At 49.0% G+C, this 21267-nt stretch overlaps 1 protein-coding gene across 4 annotated transcripts in view; it reads left to right on the top strand.

Moving 5' to 3' along the window:
• The window catches only part of ILF3 (interleukin enhancer binding factor 3), a 32440-nt gene extending 25762 nt beyond the window's left edge, over positions 1 to 6678 (top strand). For 2 of the 4 annotated variants that reach the window (XM_038567297.1, XM_038567298.1), the window contains exons 18-20: positions 737 to 1102; positions 1984 to 2112; positions 2724 to 6678. In XM_038567297.1, the coding sequence (XP_038423225.1) occupies positions 737 to 1102; positions 1984 to 2112; positions 2724 to 2860 (632 nt within the window). In that variant the 3' untranslated portion in view covers positions 2861 to 6678. The remainder of the gene's footprint in view (positions 1 to 736; positions 1103 to 1983; positions 2113 to 2723) is intronic. The other 2 variants (XR_005375127.1, XM_038567299.1) reach the window with 2 other exon arrangements.
• The last annotated feature ends 14589 nt before the right edge of the window (positions 6679 to 21267 follow it).

Raw genomic sequence — 21267 nt, 5'->3', positions numbered from 1 at the left:
GCTCGGTCCACCTGCCCCTGGCAGCTGTGCTGGGAACAGAGGGGCCCTCTGGAGCGCCCACTGAGGCTGTAGCTTGAGGCCTGGCCTGGATGTTCGGATCCTAACTTTTGAGCCAGCCTCCTTTGCCCCAAGAATCAATCCCTAAGTCCTACGTCTGCAAGAATCACCAGGGAGATACCCCAGGTCGTTTGACTGACTCTCAAGAGCCACGTCAGACCAGTTCTTCTTCCAGGGATGACAGCAGTTTGAGGGGCCTTGTTAAAGAGCATCTCTTGGGGTCACCCAGGCCTATGACTGCAGAGCCTCTTCCCAGCACAGCAGGGGGGAGTGGGGGTGGCCGGCTGCTTCTCTGGGGCTTTGCTTTCCCTGTCACCGTTGGGGACATCTGGGTAACAGTCAGCTAGTCATGAATGTCATCTCGCGCTCGGAGCTCATCTCATTGTAATGTTGACATCCGCTGCAAAAGCTGCTGTTGGCGCGCTGTCCTGCCGCTGCTTGGCAAAGATCCATTGTTGTCATCAGCTGATGGGTGAGTGGAGCTGAAGGCTGGACCAGTCCAAACCAGGCTGCTCTGAGGACCGGAGCCACTGCTCCTCCCTCTCCTGCCTCTGTCCCTCTGCCCTGGCCTGGGCAGCGGGCTCGTGGGTCAGCCTTCAGGACCCACAGCTGCGACCTTCCCTGTCTTTCCCTTCCCGTCTCCCCCGTCCTACGCCTGATCCGCTGCCTTCCTGTTTAGGTCAGTTCTACAGCAACGGAGGGCATTCTGGGAATGCCGGTGGTGGCGGCGGCGGGGGCGGTGGTGGCTCCTCTGGCTATGGCTCCTACTACCAAGGCGACAACTACAACTCACCAGTGCCCCCGAAACACGCTGGAAAGAAGCAGCCCCACGGGGGCCAGCAGAAGCCCTCCTACGGCTCGGGCTACCAGTCCCACCAAGGCCAGCAGCAGTCCTACAACCAGGGCCAGTACAGCAACTACGGCCCCCCCCAGGGCAAGCAGAAGGGCTATAATCATGGACAAGGCAACTACTCCTCCTACTCAAACTCCTACAGCTCCCCCGGGGGCGGGGGCGGATCAGACTACAGCTACGAGAGCAAATTCAGTGAGTTGGCTTCCAGGGCCCCGAGGCCTGGCCAGGGTCCAGGCTGGCGGCGCATCCCGTGGAGTGGCGGAAGCTCAGCATTGCCCTGACCTCTTGCTGAGGGACTGGAAGGAAGCCGGGCGGTGCTGGCTGCCCGGGTGGGCTTTAGGAGAATCCTGGAGGCAGAGTTCCCCTGGCCTGCATCCTTGCTGTTCCCTTCCTGTCGCTTTCTCCGAAGGCAGGTCTAGTGGAGGCCCCTGTGCCAAGGAAGCCTGTGGGTTGAGGCTGGGGCACAAGGGTGGAGTCTCTGAGTCTGGGCAGCTACTGTGAGGTAACTTCCAGGGATGGGCTCTGGAAACAGTGTTGCGTTCAGCCTCCAAAAGAGCCCAAGTCACTTTTCTGCTCCGCCTCTCCCTCCACCTCATGCACAAACTCAGCAGGCTGCGCTGGTGGCTGAGCTAGGAAAGCGTAGGTGTGCGCTTGTTTTCTATGATGGGACACTGGCCAGCAGGAGGGCCAGGGACTTTAAAGAAGCTGTGCTCCCTGTGTGTGGGCCAGGGGGCACCGGGTGCCTGGTTGGTAACAGCTGGGTGGGAGGAGAAGAGACTGGTGTATGGCTCCTGAATTGCTGGGAAGCTTGTGTTGGAGGGGAAGGTGGGAAGACAGGATGCACCTGGGCCCTCCAATCCAGGGCACAGAGACCTAGCAGGGCTCCAGCCGGCCCCTTGCAGTTCTAGGTTGAATTGGCGTGTTCCAGGTTTAAGCAGTCAGAACAGGGTGATTTGCAAAGGCTTATAGTCTCAACCTACGGCCTGCTTCCAGGCCCACAGCTCAAGGATCCTGGACCACCCCAGCTGTGTCTTTGCCAAGGCCCCTTAACCACATTATCTTCTCTCCTCCAGACTACAGTGGTAGTGGAGGCCGGAGCGGCGGGAACAGCTACGGCTCAGGCGGGTCGTCCTACAACCCAGGGTCACACGGGGGCTACGGCGGAGGTTCTGGGGGCGGCTCCTCATACCAAGGCAAACAAGGTGGGCCTGGATTGGCAGGTGGCAGAGCCGGGGGAGAGGGGAGGGGTCCGATGATGAGGGGCATCACCTGGCGGGTAGCATAGGCAGGGCTACAGTGGCACCTGCCATCTGGCTTCCATGTGGGCTGAGAATAGGAAGAGGGAGATCTGGGCACACGGGCTCAGGGATACTTCCAGCATCTCAGCTTTCCAGAAGCCAGACATCCAGATGATAGCTAGATCACACCTGAATGGAAAAACGCTGATGACACTGAGGCCCACACAGCCTGCTGTGTGGCCTCTGGTTCAGGGGCTTCAGGCTCGGCCTTGTGCTTGGGCAGCCCCCAGATACAGCTCCCGCTGCTGCTGCCTCTGCCTCTACTGGGCAGATCCTCACCGCTTACAAACCAGGGTCCGGTGGTTCTACCTCGCAGGGTGTTGGTGACAACCAACCCCATTTACCCAGGAAGGGCACTGAGCCAGAGGCAGTGCCCAGACTGCTGCCCTGCTGTGGTCTCCCCAGTGGACATGACGTGGACACACAACATGGCTCAGGTGTTGCCGTGGTCCTGAGATCTGATTACAGGCAAAGCCCCGTGCCCCTCACCTCTAACCCACCCCTCTCTTCCCCAGGAGGCTACTCGTCACAATCAAACTACAACTCCCCGGGGTCCGGCCAGAATTACAGCGGCCCTCCCAGCTCCTACCAGTCATCACAGGGCGGCTACGGCAGAAACGCAGACCACAGCATGAACTACCAGTATAGATAAAGCCCCCCCCGAGGGGTGAAGATTTGTACCTTCTGCACTTACCCCTCGTTGTAAGATTCAGTTTTATGCATCACAGTTAACATGTCAGCTGGCCCCTCCAGGCCCCTTCCGCCCCAACTTGTCCACGTTGCTGTGTTGTGAGGTGCAGCTGGTCACGCCCGTGACCCGTCCTGTGACCCATATTTAGCCGTGTTTGGGACTTCCATGTCTTCAATGGTTTGTTAGTTGCCATCACAACTTTGTCCGAGTAGAGTTTTTTGAGTTCTTGCAGTTACATATCCCTCTGTCTATTTACAATTGGTGTTAGTGTTAACTCAGTTTGTCTTTAAATAGCTACAGAAGGGATACATCATCTGTTAATGCTTTTGTGAAGTGAGTTAAACGAGCTTTCTGTATTTTAATGCTTTAGTGTTTCAGTTTTATAAGTGAAGATTTTATTTTAAAAACCAGTGGGAAAGAGTGGTTTTTTTTTGTATGTCTGGATCATTCAGGCAGTACATCTGAGTTAAGCTGAATGTAGACAAATAAAGAAAAAGAAAACTCTGTGCCCGTGGTAGGCTTGGGTGTCTGACCCACCAGCAGTGTGATGGGCAGGTTCCTCCACTGTTCCCAGCACGGGAATGCAGGGTGGGGGTGGCAGGGCAGTCCCCTCTCACCAAAGCGTCTGGCTCCAGGCCTCTAGATGCCTTTATTCCAAGTTTGGCTGGGGCCAGCACCCCAGTTACATGGGATCTCGTATTCCTGGTGTCCCAGGGGCTCTTGGGGTCTGCACAGTGGCATACAAGTGGCCCACGCTGGTGTTTGGGGACTTGCTCACACATTTCAGCATGCTTGCTTTTCTGCTCCTTGAATTCTGGTGTAGTTTTAAGTGCAGTTTCTTGTTTCCATGAAGTAAAATGTCCTAGGTTTAGTACGTGTAACCTGACTCGAAAGGGGCTGATTGAATCTGGCTAAAGCACCCCAAGATCTGAGAAACCCAGCCATAGAACCTTCTATATCAGAATGGCGTGGTTTTGTGTTCCCAACAGCTGCAGCCTTCGTCCCTGTTGCCACCCCTGCCCAGGGGCTCAGAGTGCGCAGTTGGGGTTCTTTCTCATAGCCCAGACCTGCCCCATTCTAGCAGGTTTCCCTGGAGCAGTGCTTCTCAAAACCAGGCAGTTACGCTGCCTGTTTGGGGGACATTGCCACCTACTGGGCAGAGGCCAAAGATACTACCCGACCATTCTATGCTTGAGTGTCAGCTATGTGGAGGTGGAGGAACCTGCCCTGAGAACAGTGCTTTTCAGCTCTGGCCCTGCCCTGGGGATGGGCAGAGGTAGCAGCTCTGACTGCCTTTGCCCAGGCTTCAGCTCTGTCTGGGAAGAGCCTCGGGTGAGGCGTGGGGCTACACCTCTGCAGGGACCCTTCTCCTCTTGCCGTCTCTCTACCATCTCTCAGACCAGGCACTGTTTGCATCCTGAACCCTGGGAAGTCCCTTGGCCTCCTGGCTTCGTTAACCATAGCCTTTGGAAGATGATCATTCTTGACTCAGAACTCTTCAGCTGAGGCAGAAAATCCAGTGTGCCTTCAAAGGACAAAGCTTTGCCTTGGAGAGACGAAAGAAAGGTGTTCTGCACTAAACAAAAGAAAACATTGGAAGAATTTTGCCTTCTGTTGGAGCAGAGGAAGAACCAGGTGGTCCAGCCTGGGGAGAGGGAGGAGGGATAATGTGATGCCCATCTGAGAAGTCCATGGTGTGAACATTTAGGTTGGCCTGCAGTGCACTGGGGTCCCTTGAGTGTGTGTGTGTGCGTGCACTTGGGACAAGAGACAGATCCGAGGGATGGGTCCCAACCCAGATGTGATGGGATGTGACGGGATGTGACTTGTCCATGACCCATCATCTCTTCTAGACACTTCAGGGGGCTGGGACAAAGAGCCCCTCGAGATCATTAGGACCTTATATTGAAATGAGAAGACACAGGCTACATACAGATGAAGCCTGTACCACTCAGAAGAAACCCATGAGGAAGAACACCCTGCCCTGCCTGCCAAACACCTTCAAACCATGGGCTTGTCTGCTCAGCACAGGTCTCTCACTGTCCATTTCTGAAGCAGTGACTGCCACCACATTGAAGTTTTCTGAATGTAGACCTTCACAAGGGCAGGAATCTTGAGGAAGGCAGTGGAGAACTCCCAGGCCATCTTGATGTGGAGGCCTCAGGGAGTTATGAATGACTTGGTGCCATGTTCCTCTTGTGAAAAAGGGTTTGTTTGGGTTGCTTGTCTCATGTGGATGCCTGTCTGAATCCTTGAACCTGGCCTGAGCGCTCCCAAAGCCAAGACAAGCTTTGTTGATCTGATTGACATTCATTGCCAAGAACAGAGCAGTATCTGAGAAGGAGAATCTTTCCTTGTTTCTTCCAGCTTCTGGTAACTTGAGCCTCGTGACAGCATCACTCTAGGAGCCACCTCCTTCATGTGACCTCCCCGTGAGCCTGTGTCTCAGATCTACTCCTTTCTTCTAAGGAACCAAGTCATTGGATTTCAGCTCCACGCTAATCCAGGGAGAGTGCATCCCAACATCCTTCACATTCATGGGTGTGTCGGCAGTTAAGACTTGGATGTACATTTTTGCAGGAGCACAATTCAGCTCACTGAAAGGGTTGAGTGAAGGCTTTATCCCATGCTGGTGGCACAGCCCTGGGAGTTTGTTGACCACTGCCAGGATCACCATGGCGGGTACCTGTCCCAAGGCAACAGCTCATGAGCACACATCCCTCGGCACCCTTACTGCTTGAGGACTTCGTTGGTGCTAATGGCAGTGTTATGCATTTGGCCAGTGACAGTATCTCAGCCCTCAGGACCTGCCATTCCAGGCAACTGGGTTCAGATTGTGGCCGCCACCATAAGCATGAAGAAGACCTGGGTGCTGGCATGTCATTCATTCAGAGCTGACCAAGGTCTCTCCAGGCCTGTTGCCCTCCAAGCTCAGGAAGCCAGCTTGGAGGAAGTTCTCGCTGAGATGCTTCTCCAGGTCCTCCTTGGCCAGGGACACAGTGGGCAACAGAGGGATGCCTCAGCCCATATGCTGCCAGAGGAGGGTGTCCTGTGTCATTCAGTCACCAGCAGAGCTTGCCAGGAATGTCAGCAGGAAGAGCCAGTGGCCCACATGCTCAGCAAGTGGATTAGGGTAGGGTACTTACTTGGTGGATAGGCGCACGAGGGTCAGTGACCCAGGACTGGACACTATCCCAGAGGGCTCAGGATGCCTTTGGAGGGAGGAAGGGGGAAAGACCTCATGACTGAGGGAACACCTGGACACATGCATGGTGGGCTGAGATGATGGGAAGAGCCTTGCAGGGAATTTCAGCTGATCCCACGGGAAGGTGTGGGGTGGTTAAGACCGAGGACCAAAGGGGGGTGCTCTAAACAGTAATAATGGGATGCAGATACAAGATTTCCACCTTTGTCCATTGAGCAGAATCACTAGGGTCCTGGTTGTCCCGATGGGCTGGGATCCAGTCTGACCTGGAAGTCGATGCCCAGTTGCTTCCACTCTGGCAAGGGAATGTGCACTGTCCCTCTGGCCACTGATCATTCTTGTGCAGTTGGCAAGGCCCGTCCCACCCTTCAGTACTGACCTGGTCCCCCAGGTCTGGCTTTTTGCCGCTGGGCTCAGCCTTAGGATTCAGTCTGCGGGTGTGAGCCCCACGCTGCCCTTTGCAAGCCTATCCAGAGACTTCTGGACACAATTATGGGCCACACACCAGCAAGCCTTCTTGGCCTGAATGCTCATTCTAACTCATCCCAGAATAAATGGAAACTTCATGTGTTCATTGTTTCATTCACTCCACATGTATTTATTGGGTGTTGCTTATGTATCAATCCCATACAGTGGGCTGGGAATGTGAAGCTGGGTCTTCTCATGGAGCTTCCAGGTACCAAGAGGGCCCTGGTCCAGCTGGTAGGGAAGGAAGACTGTCTGTTACAAGAGACAAAACCGTTAAATCAGAAGGTGTATGAAGGGAGGGTGAGCACAGGTTATGCCATGTAGAGGAGCAGCATGCACAAAAGTTGAGCTGTGTGTTGGGCATTGACTTGAGAGCTGAAGTCAGGTGGGTGAAGCATTCTGGTTGCAAGGTGAGAAGTATGGTTGGATATCAGCAGAGGCGAACCACTGCAGGGCCTAGACAGTTCTAACCTTTATCCTGAGGGCAGTGGGGAGCCATGGAGGGATTCTGAGGGGGTGGAGAACCTAGGTTCAGTCGTGCCTCTGAGAACAGCCCTTTTTGCTGTTGAGCAGAGAATAGGTGTGTGAGAGAGATTAGGATGCAGGCAAGGTTCAGAAGGCTCAAGTTTGGAACATCTGAACTGAGATATAGAGTGATTTAGACCATAGAGTCCATTGGACTAGGTAGGAAATCTCTCCCAGACCTGAAAGGGGTAACACCTAGAGGGCCCCTACTCGCAGGCACTCTGCTCTGTAATGAGACAAGCAGAAAAGTCTAAGACACCATGGAAGTCATTCTCTGGAGGTAGCAAGTCCTGGGCCCGTGCCTTTCCCAGTGGTTCCCAAGAAGCTCAGGAAAGGATAGCCCCCATCCCTGGCTGGAGAAACAAGAAAACACCTACTCTCCAGCCTCCTGGAACAACCACCCACACTGGGCTCCAAGTACCCTATTTCAACATCAGAGCTATTCAAAATCCCCAGCTCCTCTTCCAGAGGTTGTGGATTCCCCAGTCCTTGCTCAGAAATCCGATTCCTGCCCTTATGGGTTCCGGGATCTCAGTACCATCTTCTTTTTTAATTTATTCATAAGAGAGAGGCAGAAACACGCAGAGGGAGAAGCAAGCTCCATGCAGGGAGCCCGACATGGGACTCGATCCTGGGTCTCCAGGTCCACGCCCTGGGCTAAAGACAGCACTAAACCGCTGAGCCACCGGGGCTGCCCTCAGTACCACCTTAAGGCCAACCACCTAGCCCCTAGAAGTTTGGGGACTTCCCCAGGCGACTGGTGTTCCCAGAGAAGGGCAGGTTGGGAGACCTACTGAGAACCCCCTCCAGCCACGTCTGGAAGCCATGCGCAGACCTCCGCGCGAGGGGCGCAAATGCCGCCCCAGGTCCCGCCTTTGCCGACACCTCCCTTACTAAACCACGTCCCGTGTACCCGTAAGTCCGCGGGGTACACACCGCCTGCCCCTTTTATGCCCAATCAAGAATCGGTTTGAAACCAGTATTCTACATGCCTCGCTCGCAGCAGTCCCCGCCTCGAGATCCCACGCCCTTATGCCGTCAGCAAACTTGCAATTGGGCGCTGTTTCGGGCTCCGCCTACGGTCGCGCCCCATAGGTGTTTCCCGCCTGGAGCTCCCAGCCAACCGCTTGGGAAGGGACGTTTTCCCAAGGCTCCGCCCCCAGAGCCGCCGCGTCCCTGCTCTCCTGACAACGGGCATGGCGCTGTCCAGCGTCCTGAAGCCGCTGTCCCAGCGCCTCTCGAATAGTGGCGGCATCCTGGCGCCCCCAGCCCTTTCTGCTGAGGAGCACTGAAACCCCTAAAGCAGATGTCAGTGAATCTCAGCTGCACCCCACCTCCACACCCCAGTTTACCTCTTGGTAACAAAGCTGGCTTCACGCTCTGCTAAGAAACCCCACCATCCCATCTAGACGCTCAGAGGAAAGTCCTCATTGCAAACCAGAGGCTTTGCAGAAACTGGCGCTGTGACCTTCTCACGCTCATCTTCCCTTCCTTCCCTCACTCCCTCCAGCCACACTGACCACCCCGCTGCACTGCGAACAATCCAGACACATTCCCGCCTCAGGGCTTTTACTCTCACTGTATCCACTGCCTGAAATGTCCTCTCCGAGAGCTAGCTTTTCCTCTTTTTCTTTTCCATCTTCCTTTTCTCTTTCTTTTATTTTCCTTTTTCTTTTCTTTCTTTCTTGTTTAGGTTGATTCCATGCAGGTCGTTACGGTGTGAGTGATGGAGGGTATGTTGGGGGGTTCACTTCAGGTAACTAAGGTTGAGGGTTGAGGAAGCTCCTAATCCTTGTCTCCCCTCCCATCTCCCCTCATACCTTCTCTCACTCTCCTTTCTCCTCCTCCTTTCTCTTTTTTTTTTTTTAATTTTTTTTTTTTATTTATGATAGTCACAGAGAGAGAGAGAGAGAGGCAGAGACACAGGCAGAGGGAGAAGCAGGCTCCATGCACTGGGAGCCCGATGTGGGATTCGATCCCGGGTCTCCAGGATCGCGCCCTGGGCCAAAGGCAGGCGCCAAACTGCTGCGCCACCCAGGGATCCCTCCTCCTCCTTTCTCTTCCTCCTTTCTCCTCCTCCTCCTTTCTCCTTCTCTTCCTCCTCCTCCTCCTCCTCCTCCTCCTTCTTCTTCTTCTTCCTTCTTTCTTCTTTCTTCTTCTTCTAGTAATTATACCCAATGTGGGGCTCGAACTCACAATCCAGAGATAAAGAGTCACACGGTCCATCAACTGAACCAGCCAGGTGCCCCTCTCTCTGAGATCTCAATGTGGCTCCTTCCAGATCTCCTTCAGGCCTTAAATCACATCTCACCTTCTCGGCAATTGTGGTCCTGACCAGCCTACTTAAAATAGTCACCTTTCAGGGGCACCTGGCTGATTCAGCTGGTAGAGCATGCAATTTTTGATCTTGGGTTCATGAGTTCGAGCCCCATGTTGGGTGTACAGATGACATAAAAAATAATACTCACTTCCCAACTCTTTCTCCTCTGCCCTGCCCTATTTATTCCCTAGCACTCATCATCACTTGAGTTATGGTATGTTTAACTTATTTTTCTTGTTTGCTCATCCAGGGCATGGATTTTGGTCTCCTTGTTTACTGCTGTGTTGCCAGCAGTGAGAACAGAGACTTGCACAGAGTGGACACTTCATAATGTTTATTACATCAATCTTCATGTGTGTATTTGAGCACTTAAAATGTACTAGGCCCTGTACACCATCATAATGATCCTCTGCCCCAAATTAAAGATTAAGAAAGTGATACCGAGAGTAGCATCACCTGACCAAAGTCACCTGGCTTCTGAATCCCCCTCCCCCACTCCCAGATTCCTCTGTTTGTAACCTTTTAACCCCTGCTCTATGTTGCAATCCCTAATGCTGCCTTCTCCTTCAGGAAAAGAAACTGTATGGGAGGGTGGCTTCACAGAGCTCAGACAGGACTAGATTTCAATTCCTGTTCCTTGATTACTAGCAATGTGACCATGAGCAAGTCGGTAAATGTCTGTGCTCCAGTTTCTTCATAAAATGGGAATGATAATGGTATCCACCCCCCTGTACTGTGAGAAGTGATGACACTAGGGCTTACCAGACAACTGGCACACACGGGCGCCTGCTCCAATAGTGTTGGCAGGGTTGGTTCTTCATCATCATCATACTATTATTTGAGGAAACTAAACAAACAACAAAACACATTTTTAAAAGATTGTATTTATTCATCAGAGAGAAAGAGGCAGAGACATGGGCAGAGGGAGAAGCAGACTCCATGCAGGAAGCCCGATGTGGAACTCGACCCTCAGACCCAGGATCACACTCTGAGCCAAAGGCAGACGCTCAACCCCTGAGCCACCCAGGCATCCCAACGAAACACATTTTAAAAAATCAAGAGGAGGGATCCCTGGGTGGCGCAGCGGTTTGGCGCCTGCCTTTGGCCCAGGGCGCGATCCTGGAGACCCGGGATCAAATCCCACGTCGGGCTCCCGGTGCATGGAGCCTGCTTCTCCCTCTGCCTGTGTCTCTGCCTCTCTCTCTCTCTCTCTCTCTGTGACTATCATAAATTAAAAAAAAAAAATCAAGAGGATGTCTTGTTCCCTTGGCAGCGGTAGTTGCAGGGGATTGTGCAGACATGGCCAAGATTAAGGCTCGCCACCTTTGCAGCAAGAAGGAAGAGCTGCTTATACAGCTTTAAGAAAGACCTGAAAAAAAAAAAAAAAAAAGAAAGACCTGATGGTGGAGCTGTCCCAGCTGTGGTGCCAAGTGACAGGCAGCTCTGCTTCCAAGCTCTCCAAGATCTGAGTTGTTAACAAACGTTCTTTGCCTGTGTTCTTTCTTACCGTCATTAACCGGACTCAGAAAGAGAACCTTGGGGAATTCTACAGGGGTAAGAAATACAAACCCCTGGATCTGTGTCCCAAGAAGATGCCATGCGCCGCCGACCCAAGAAGCACGGGGAAAGCCTGAAGACCAAGAAGCAGCAGCGGGAGGAGCAGCTGCACCGCCGCAGAAGTACATAGTCAAGGTCTGAGCACTCGCATCTGTAAAACACAAACGAGCAATAATGACAACAACAACAATAATAAATCAAGAGGATTGCTAGCCTAGTATTATGTCTTGCAAAAAACATAGAGGGAGTAGAGCATGCAACTCTTGATGTTGGGGTAGTTAGTTCGAGCCCCACATTGGGGGTAGAGTTTAAGAAAAAAAGAATATATCTATTATATATATATATAATATTATATATATAACATTTATTTTTTTAAGATTTTATTTGTTTATTCATGACAGAGAGAGAGAGAGAGAGAGGCAGAGACAGGCAGAGGGAGAAGCAGGCTCCATGCAGAGAGCCCGACGTGGGACTCGATCCCTGGTCTCCAGGATCAGGCCCTGGGCTGAAGGCGGCACTAAACCGCTGAGCCCCCGGGGCTGCCCATATTATAACATTTTATTCAAAGCACTACATTTAGAAAAGGAAATGTTCAGGGCCACCTGGGTGACTCATTGGTTGAGCATTTGCTTTTGGCTCAGGTTGTGATCCTGGGGTCCTGGGATCGAGTCCCCCATCTGGCTCCTGGTGGAGAGGGGGCTTCTCCCTCTGCTTATATCTCTGCCTCTCTCTGTGTGTCTCTCATGAATAAATCAATAAAATCTTTTTTTTAAGTAAAAAATAAATAAAAAAAGGAAATGCTCAACAGCTCAACCATGTTGAATTCTATCACCAAATTCCCTAAACTGAGTAGTGAAAGATGTCACTAAATGACTCGAACATCTGGAAAAATGTCGAACCTTAGTAACAATCACAGACATGCAGACTAAAACCCCAATGAAACACCATTTCATATACACCTGGTTGACAGAGTTGAAGAGTTCTGAAAATGAAAGAAGTCCCAGAGATTCCTTATTTGTCTGATGCTCAAAGTAATCTCTAGGGGCACCTGGCTCTGTCGGTTAAGCACCTGCCTTTGGCTCCAGTCATGGTCCTGGATTCCTGGGATTAAACTCTGAGTCTGGCTCAGCGGGGAGTCTGCTTCTCCCTCTCATACTGCCCTCCCCCCACCTCCGCTCATGCTCTCTCACTCTCTCTCAAATAAATTATTTATTTTTAAAAAATGTAATCTTGGGATCCCTGGGTGGTGCAGCGGTTTGGCACCTGCCTTTGGCCCAGGGCACGATCCTGGAGACCCGGGATCAAATCCCGAGTCGGGCTCCCGGTGCATGGAGCCTGCTTCTCCCTCTGCCTGTCTCTGCCTCTCTCTCTCTCTCTCTGACTATCATAAATTTAAAAATTTTAAAAAAAAATTTAAAAAATTAAAAAAAAATAAAAATGTAATCTCTACGCCAATGTGGGGCTCAAACTCAGGACCCTGAGATCAAGAGTTGCACACTGGGCTCCTGGGTGGCACAGCTGGTTAAGCGTCTGACACATGCAAGCTAACTTATATGGCTGTTGTGGGTCTCAATTGCTGTAATCACCTGGAAAAAGTTGGTACTGCCTAGTAAAATTGAATATATCCATCTGGTCTAGGGTCTTGTAAGTCCATTTCTAGGATTCTTGCACAAGAATACAAGGAGATGTGTAAACAGATGCTCACAGCAGTACTGTTTATAATAGCACAAACAAACAAGTAAAAACCCTGAAAAGTTTGCAAGTTCATTGACTGGAGAATGGATAAGTACACTGTGGTATATTTATACCAATATGTGAGGCTACGTTGATTTTCAGGAAAAAAAGAATGGACCGTAACTACATACAACACAAATAAGTCTTTATCTCTTTTAAGACTTTTATTTATTTATATGCATGAGAGACACACAGAGAGAGGCAGAGACATAGGCAGAGGGAGAAGCAGGCTCCATGCAAGGAGCCCCATGCAGGACTCGACCCCTGATTAGTGTCTCAGCACTAATAAGTCTTAGACACATAATCTCAGAAAGATAAAGTAAATCACAGGGACTAGGTGATATAACAATCTTTTATTTTTTTTAACAATGTTTTAAAGACTTTATTTATTTGACAGAGAGAGAACACAAGCAGGGTGAGCAGCAGGCAGTGAGAGAAGGAGAAGCAGGCTTCCCACAAAGGAGGGAGCCCAAAGCAGGGCTCAATCCCAGGAGCCCTCCTGGGATCATGTCCTGAGCCGAAGGCAGACGCTTAACCTATTGAGCCACCCAGGCGCCCCTATAATGATTTTATTAGACTAGATGGAATAGGCACTGCGGGACAACTGACAGTTTATCTCATGCCTCCTTTTTGCAATTGAATTATAAAATAAATATTATGAAACTTACATTTGGAGTAAATTATAATGTTGGGAATGTTTTGGGGGGCAATTCCATGAGTTGGTGATCCATGACTAGTGGGAAATGGTAGTTCAAAGACGCCATTTAGGGGTCCCTGGGTGGCTCATTTTGTTAATCATCTGCCTTCTGCTCAGGCCTTAGTCCCAGGGTCCTGGGATTGAGCCCCACTTCCAGCTCCCTGCTCAATGGGGGTCTGCTTCTCCCTCTCCCTCTGCCTGTGTCCCTGCTGTGCTCTTTCTCTCACTTTCTCTCGAATAAATGAATAACATATATATTTTTTTAAGGCAGAGACACAGGCAGAGGGAGAAGCAGGCTCCATGCAGGGAGCCCGATGCTGGACTCGATCCTGGGACTCCAGGATCATGCCCCAGGCTGAAGGCAGGCACCAAACCGCTGAGCCACCAAATCAATTTGATCCCCAAATAAATAAAATCTTTTAAAAAAGGCTCTATTTATAAAAAGTATTAAAGGTTGTAGAAGATGAAAAAAAAAACCCATACCTAAATAATCAAAAACAACATCAACAGGAAGAAAATATACATTTGCTAATATATGCTGACAAGTATCTGTGAGTGTAGACAAGAATGAATAAATACTAAACATTACTTAATATCAAAGGGTGAGAATTTAAAAAAATAAAGGGTGAGCATTGTTTTGGCGGGGAACACACAAGTGGGAAAGATAATTCACAGTATAGATTTTATCCACATTTTAAAAAAGATTTATTTGTTTATTCATGAGAGACACAGAGAGAGGCAGAGACACAGGCAGAAGGAGAAACAGGTTCCCTGCAGGGAGCCCGATGTGGGACTCCACCCCAGGACCCTGGGATCACACCCTAAGCTGAAAGTAGACGCTCAACCACTGAGCCATCCAGGCGTCGCTTATCTACATTTTTAAAAAGCCATGTGGTTATGTATTATCTATTTTATTTATTTTATTTTTTTAAATTTATTTATGATAGTCATATAGAGGGAGAGAGAGAGGCAGAGACACAGGGAGAAGCAGGCTCCATGCACCTGGAGCCCGATGGGATTCGATCCCAGGTCTCCAGGATCGCGCCCTGGGCCAAAGGCAGGCGCCAAACCACTGCGCCACCCAGGGATCCCTGTATTATCTATTTTATTTTATTTGGTTATTAATTATTTTTATTTTTATTTTTTTATTTTTATTTTTATTTTTTTTAAAGATTTTATTTATTTATTCATGATAGTCACAGAGAGAGAGAGGCAGAGACACAGGCAGAGGGAGAAGCAGGCTCCATGCACCGGGAGCCCGATGTGGGACTCGATCCCGGGTCTCCAGAATCGCGCCCCGGGCCAAAGGCAGGCACCAAACCGCTGCGCCACCCAGGGATCCCCCTAGTTATTAATTATTTTTAAAAGTAATCTCTATACCCAATGTGTGGCTTGAACCCACGACCCTGAGATGAATAGTTGTATGTTCTTGCAACTGAGCCAGCCAGGTGCCCCATATATTATCTGTTTAAAACCTTAGGGCAGGGATCCCTGGGTGGCGCAGCGGTTTGGCGCCTGCCTTTGGCCCAGGGCGCGATCCTGGAGACCCGGGATCAAATCCCACGTCGGGCTCCCGGTGCATGGAGCCTGCTTCTCCCTCTGCCTGTGTCTCTGCCTCTCTCTCTCTGTGACTATCATAAATAAACAAAAATTAAAAAAAAAAATAAAACCTTAGGGCAGCCAGGGTGGCTCAGTGGTTTAGCGCTGATTTCGGCCCAGGGCGTGATCCTGGAGACGCAGAATCGAGTCCCATGTCGGGCTCCGTGCATGGAGCCTGCTTCTCCCTCTGCCTCTCTCTCTCTCATGAATAAATAAATAAAATATAAAAAAATAAAATAAATAAAACCTTAAATTAGGGCAGCCCCGGTGGTGCAGCGGTTTGGCGCCACTTGCAGCCTGAGTGTGATCCTGGAGGCCGGGGATGGAGTCCCACATCGGGCTCCCTGCATGGAGCCTGCTTCTCCCTCTGTCTGTGTCTCTGCCCCCTTCTCTCTGTGTCTATGAATAAATAAAAATCTTAAAAAAAACCTTAAATAAGGTTATTTAATAAAACTGAATCCTAAGTAAAGCTTATTACACTCCTCTGCTTTCAAAATTTTCGTTGTATTTGATGTATTTTTGTGTACATGTTTTCATTTCTTTATATATATTTTTACTGTAGAAAAATAAATAAAATTTACCATTTTTGCCTTTTTTTCATATTTGCTAAGAGATTTCCTCCCCAGTTTTATTGAGATACACTTGACATATAACATTGTATTACTTTTATTTACTCCTTTATTTGTTTATTTATTTGAAGAAATCTGTACGTCAACATGGGGCTCACACTCAAGACCCTGAGATCAAGAGTTGCACACCAGGGTGCCTGGGTGGCACAGTTGGTAAAGCGTCTGACTGTTGGTTTTGGCTCAGGCCCTGATCTCAGGGTCATGGGATCCAGCCTGGAGTGGGCTCTGCACTCAGTGCAGACTCTTCTTGAGATTGTCCCTCTCCCTCTGCCCCTCCTGCTTGTGCTCTGTGTGTCTCTCTCTAAAATAAATAAATAAATAAATAAATAAATAAATAAATAAATAAATAAATAAATAAATCTTAAAAGAAAAGAGTTGCACACTCTACCAACTGAGCCAGCCAAGTAGCCAGGGTATTAGTTTTAAGTGTACAGCATAATGATTTAATAAACGTATAAATTTCAATTAAGATTTGTAATCTTGGGCAGCTTGGATGGCTCAGCAGTTTAGCACCGCCTTCAGCCCAGGGTGTGATCCTAGAGACCCAGGATCGAGTCCCACGTTGGGCTCCCTGCATGGGGCCTGCTTCTCCCTCTGCCTATGTCTTTGCTTCTCCCTCTGCCTATGTCTTTGTGTCTCTCATGAATAAGTAAATAAAATCTAAAAAAAATAAAAAAATAAAAAAATAAAATCTTTGGGAAAAAAAAGATTTATAATCTCTGCACCCAGTGCCCAGTGTGGGGGCTTGAACTCACAACATGGAGATCAAAAGTTATATGCTCTACTGAGCCAGCTAGGCGGCCCTCAAATGTATCTAATGTTTGAATGGGAAAAACAAACATCAGGGGCACCTGGGTAGCTCAGTTGGTTGAGCATCTGCCTTTGGCTCGGGTCATGGCTCTGGCTCTATCCCAGGACCTTGGGATAGAGCCCCTTGTCGGGCTGCCTGCTCAGCAGGGAGTCTGCTTCTCCCTCTCCCTCTGCTGCTCCCCCTGCTTGTGCTCTCTTGCTATCTCTCTGTCAGGTAAATAAATAAAATCTTTTTTTCAAAAAGAAATACAAACATCAAAAAATATTAAAAGGCATCGTCTTTCTGCATGCCAACACGAGGATCTTTGCAGAGCCCCTCCCCAGTGAAACTGGTGAAAGGTATTTTTTTTAAAGATTTTATTTGTTTATTCATGAGAGACACACACACAGAGAGGCAGAGACATAGACAAAGGGAGAAACAGGCTTGATCCTAGGACCCCAGGATCACGCCCTGAGCTGAAGGCAGATGCTCAACCACTGAGCCACCCAGGTGTCCCTGAAAAGCATTAAAATAACAACCATGTAATGTCTCTGGAAGTGGTCCTAAGGGCACTTAGGAATGAGGAAGAAAGCATTCAAGAAAATCTATGAGAAAATTCAGTGGGATAATGAGTGTTTCTGGTGTTTATTATCTTTTACCTTCCTTCCTTCCACCAGTTCAGTGACATGGAAACTCCACTCCAGACTGGTGCAACCAGGCACATAAGGTTTGTTCATCCTGAGTCCCCAGTGTGTGTGTGTGTGTGTGTGTGTGTGTGTGTGTGTGTGTGATTATTGTCTCAGGAGGGGCAACACCTCAGCATTTCTTGTCACTAGGCTGTTTGAGGCAAGTGCAGCTCTTCAAAGAGAGAATAACTGAGTATTTCCAAAATCATGGAGAGGCTCTGATCACCAGATTCAAGAATTTGAAGGAATCTCAAATAGGATAAATGACAAGAAATCCACACTGAGACACATCGTATAAAATTGCAAAATGGCAAATAAAAAATAATGATTTTTAGGGGATCCCTGGGTGGCTCAGCAGTTTAGCGTCTGCCTTTGGCCCAGGGCGCGATCCTGGAGTCCCGGGATCGAGTCCCACGTCGGGCTCTCGGCATGAAGCCTGCTTCTCCCTCTGCCTGTGTCTCTGCCTCTCTTTCTCTATCATGAATAAATAAATAAAATCTTTTTAAAAAATAATAATTTTTAGCGGAAACCAGAAAGAAGAGATCACAAGAAATAGCATTTTTTTTAAGAAATAGCATTTTTAAAATATATTATTTACTTATTTATTTGACAGAGAGAGCATAAGCATGGGAAGCAGCCAAAGGAGAAGCAAGCCCCACCCCTCACTGAGCAGGAAGCAGGATGTGGGGTTCCATCTCAGGACCCTGGGATCATGACCTGAGCCACAGAGGTGTCCCAAGAAATAGCATTTTGATTGAGACCCTGATCCTTCCCCGCCTCCCCTTAGAATTTTAAACATACTTTTAAATTTAGTACTGGGGCTAAGAAGCAGCAAGGGTACTAGAGCAGAGTCTGGGATTAAAAGAATGTAAGGAAGTGGGGTGAGTCCAGCGGTTGGGACGAGGAGGCAGCCACCTGCTAGGGAGGGTCAGCTTCAAAGTGTCCATCCAGGGTGGCCTCCGCCTGTCCCTCTTCCTAGTCCAACACCTGCAACCTCGAGCCCTCTGCCTCTCCAGGGTCATGAATGAAAGCCCTGGACCAGACCGCGGACGAATGGGCACAGGGGATTGCTTATTTGCTACGCCCCGCCCAGCTCAGAGCCTGCAGCCCGCGATGGCTGGGTCCCTTGTGCCTGCTGCAGCCAGGCCACGTCCTTTGTCGCCCTCACCTCCAGTAGCTTCTTTCCGGCCGGTACTCTGCTCGGGGGGCCGCCGCAGCAGCCACAGCATCCGTGCAAACAGCATCTGGTCCTCACCACCCGCCCGGGAGCTCCTGCAGAAGCAGAGGGCGAGGTGGCCTGGCTCCCCACATTCCCGCCGCCTACTTAACAGTGACAATGTTACAAGATCCTACTTAACAGTGACCGTGGAAGCCATGAGCCGAATATGTTCAGTGGGCTAAGAGAAATAACTGTCAACTTTTTTTCTTTTTCTTTCTTTTTTTTTTAAGCAGGCTTGATGCTGGAAATGGAGCCCAATATGGGGCTGGACCTCACCTTCCTGAGATCAAGACTTGACCTGAGATCAAGAGTCCAACGCTTAACAGAATGTGCCACCCAGGCGCCCTGAGACTATCTTTCAAGAACCAGGGTGACGCTCAGGGCTGACTCAGTCTGTAGAGCATGGGACCCTTGGTCACTCTTACCAGTCTTGAGTTGGATGGATTCCCATGTTCAGTGTAGAGTGTATTTTATTTATTTATTATTATTATTTTTTATTATTAGATTTTATTGATGTATTCATGAGAGATACAGAGAGAGAGGCAGAGGCACAGGCAGAGGGAGAACCAGGCCCCATGCAGGGAGTCTGATGCAGAACTCGATCCCAGGTCTCCAGGATCACACCCTGGGCTGAAGGCAGTGCTAAACCGGTGAGCCACTGGGGCTACCCTGTAGAGTGTATTTTAAAAATTAAACACACACACACACCACCTTAAATCAGTAACTACAAATATTTCTTCAAGGAAAACAACATAACCAGATGGGTATACAAGTGGGTTAATAAAATATTCCAGAAAGAGATCATTCCAATTTTGCACAATATCTTCCAGGAAATAGATATTTAGACACCAAACTCAGATGAAGACAGTACAAGAAAGGAAAACTACAGAGCAATATAATTTATAGCAGATGTGTTGCAGCAATTTTACATAAAATGTTAATTAAAATTAATGTAAAATGCCATAGTATATTAAAAGATACCGTGACCAAGGTGGGCTTATACAAGAATGGAAAGAAGTGTATTAATAATAAGCAGCTGGAAATTACTGATATATCAGATGTAGGGAGGAAGGCAGAGGTCAAGGACCACCCGTAAGTTTCTGGTTTTCTGGTCTGAGTTCCTGGAAGGGTGGAAGGAGATAGGTAAGCTTGGGGGGGACAGTAAGGAGCGTTGCATCTAGAGTTTGAGTGCCTACAGACAGCTAGTGGAGATGTCAAGGAGGCATCTGTAAAGAGGAGTTCAATGAGAGGACTACGCTGGATTAAAATTTGGGCATTGTCAACGTATAGAGGCTTTTTTTTTTTTTCAAGGTTTTATTGGGATGCCTGCGTGGCTCAGTGGTTTAGCACCTGCCTTAGCCCAGGGTGTGATCCTAGAGCCCAGGATCGAGTCCCACATCGGGCTTCCTGCATAGAGCCTGATTCTCCCTCTGCCTGTGTCTCTGCCTCTGTCTCTCTCTGTCTGTCATGAATAAATAAATAAAATCTTAAAAAAATAGAAAAATATTTTATATATTTATTCATGGCAGATAGAGGAAGAGAGGCAGAGACACAGGCAGAGGGAGAAGCAGGTTTCCTGCAAGGAACCTGATGTAGGACTGGATCCTGGGATTCCAGTATCACACCCTGAGCCCAAGGCAGAGGCTCAGCCACTGAGCCACCTAGGCATCCCTGTGTGGAGGCTTTAAAAGTACAATATAAGTTATAAGCGACATGATACAGAGTGATAGAGGTGCAACATTATTAAGACTGGGGGAGTCAGGAGCAACTGACAAAAAAGCCATGGGAAAATCAGAAAGTATGGCAGACAAAGGCAATAGCAAGTGCAAAGGCCCTGAGGTGGAATCTCATGGTTGCGCATTTTCCAGACTTGGCCTCAGTGAAGACTCCTGCCACCCTGAAAAGCTGGCATCATTAGCCTAAGGCTCCTTGAGGGTCAGAATCTTGTTCAGATCAGCACAATTTAGGCCATTGGGCCACTGAGAGGAAGGATTCTGGGGCAATGGCGCCCTCTGCTGGCTGGGATAGATATCCGCTCCATTTTCAACAATAACAGTTCTTATATATTATATAATACTTGGTTATTAGAGGAACACAGCTAGTGCTCAATAAATCCATGACCCAGCCTCTCATCCCTGTGCAGCACAAAGGCTGGCACTAGTAGGGATGTATATACGTAGGTCTTCACTGAATAAATGAATGAATTAATGTGGTTAGGTTCTGGGTCTCAATCTGTAAATCTGGCATTCTTTCTCTCATTGTATAAATCAATGTATATTCAGCATGTACTGGGTGCTAGGTGCTGTTCTAAATTCTTGGGACAAATTAATGGACAAGATAGACAAAAGCCTGTGCAAGGCATCTGATTAAGATCTCTATATGCATGCTTCTCAGTCTTTACATAGTTTTTATTTATTTATTTATTTATTTATTTATTTATTTATTTTTTTTATTTATTTATGATAGGCTCACAGTGAGAGAAAGAGAGGCAGAGACACAGGCAGAGGGAGAAGCAGGCTCCATGCACCGGGAGCCCGACGTGGGATTCGATCCCGGGTCTCCAGGATCGCGCCCTGGGCCAAAGGCAGGCGCCAAACCATTGCGCCACCCAGGGATCCCAGTTTTTATTTATTTATATTTTTACTTTTTGTTAAAAGATTTGTAGCAATCTCAACACCCAAGGTGGGGCTTGAAACTAAAACCCCGAGATCCAGTGGCATGATTTACCGACTGAAGCCAAGCCAGGCGCCCTTTTACAACGTTTTTAATACCGAAACACAATTATTCGCCCCATTTTATACAGGAGAAAAATGATCGCTTAGAGAGAGGCTTTGATTGTAGAGCAGGCAAGTGGCCGGGGTGGGGTTCAAACCCATAAGTATATTTATTTTTCCCGACAACACGCAGCGGGTGGGAGCGAACTGGACGCTCCGCGGGGA

This window comes from Canis lupus, chromosome 20 (assembly GCF_011100685.1).
Source record: "Canis lupus familiaris isolate Mischka breed German Shepherd chromosome 20, alternate assembly UU_Cfam_GSD_1.0, whole genome shotgun sequence".
Classification (NCBI taxonomy): domain Eukaryota; kingdom Metazoa; phylum Chordata; class Mammalia; order Carnivora; family Canidae; genus Canis; species Canis lupus.
The sequence above is the reverse complement of the archived record's forward strand: the minus strand, read 5'-3'. Positions and strand labels throughout refer to the sequence as shown.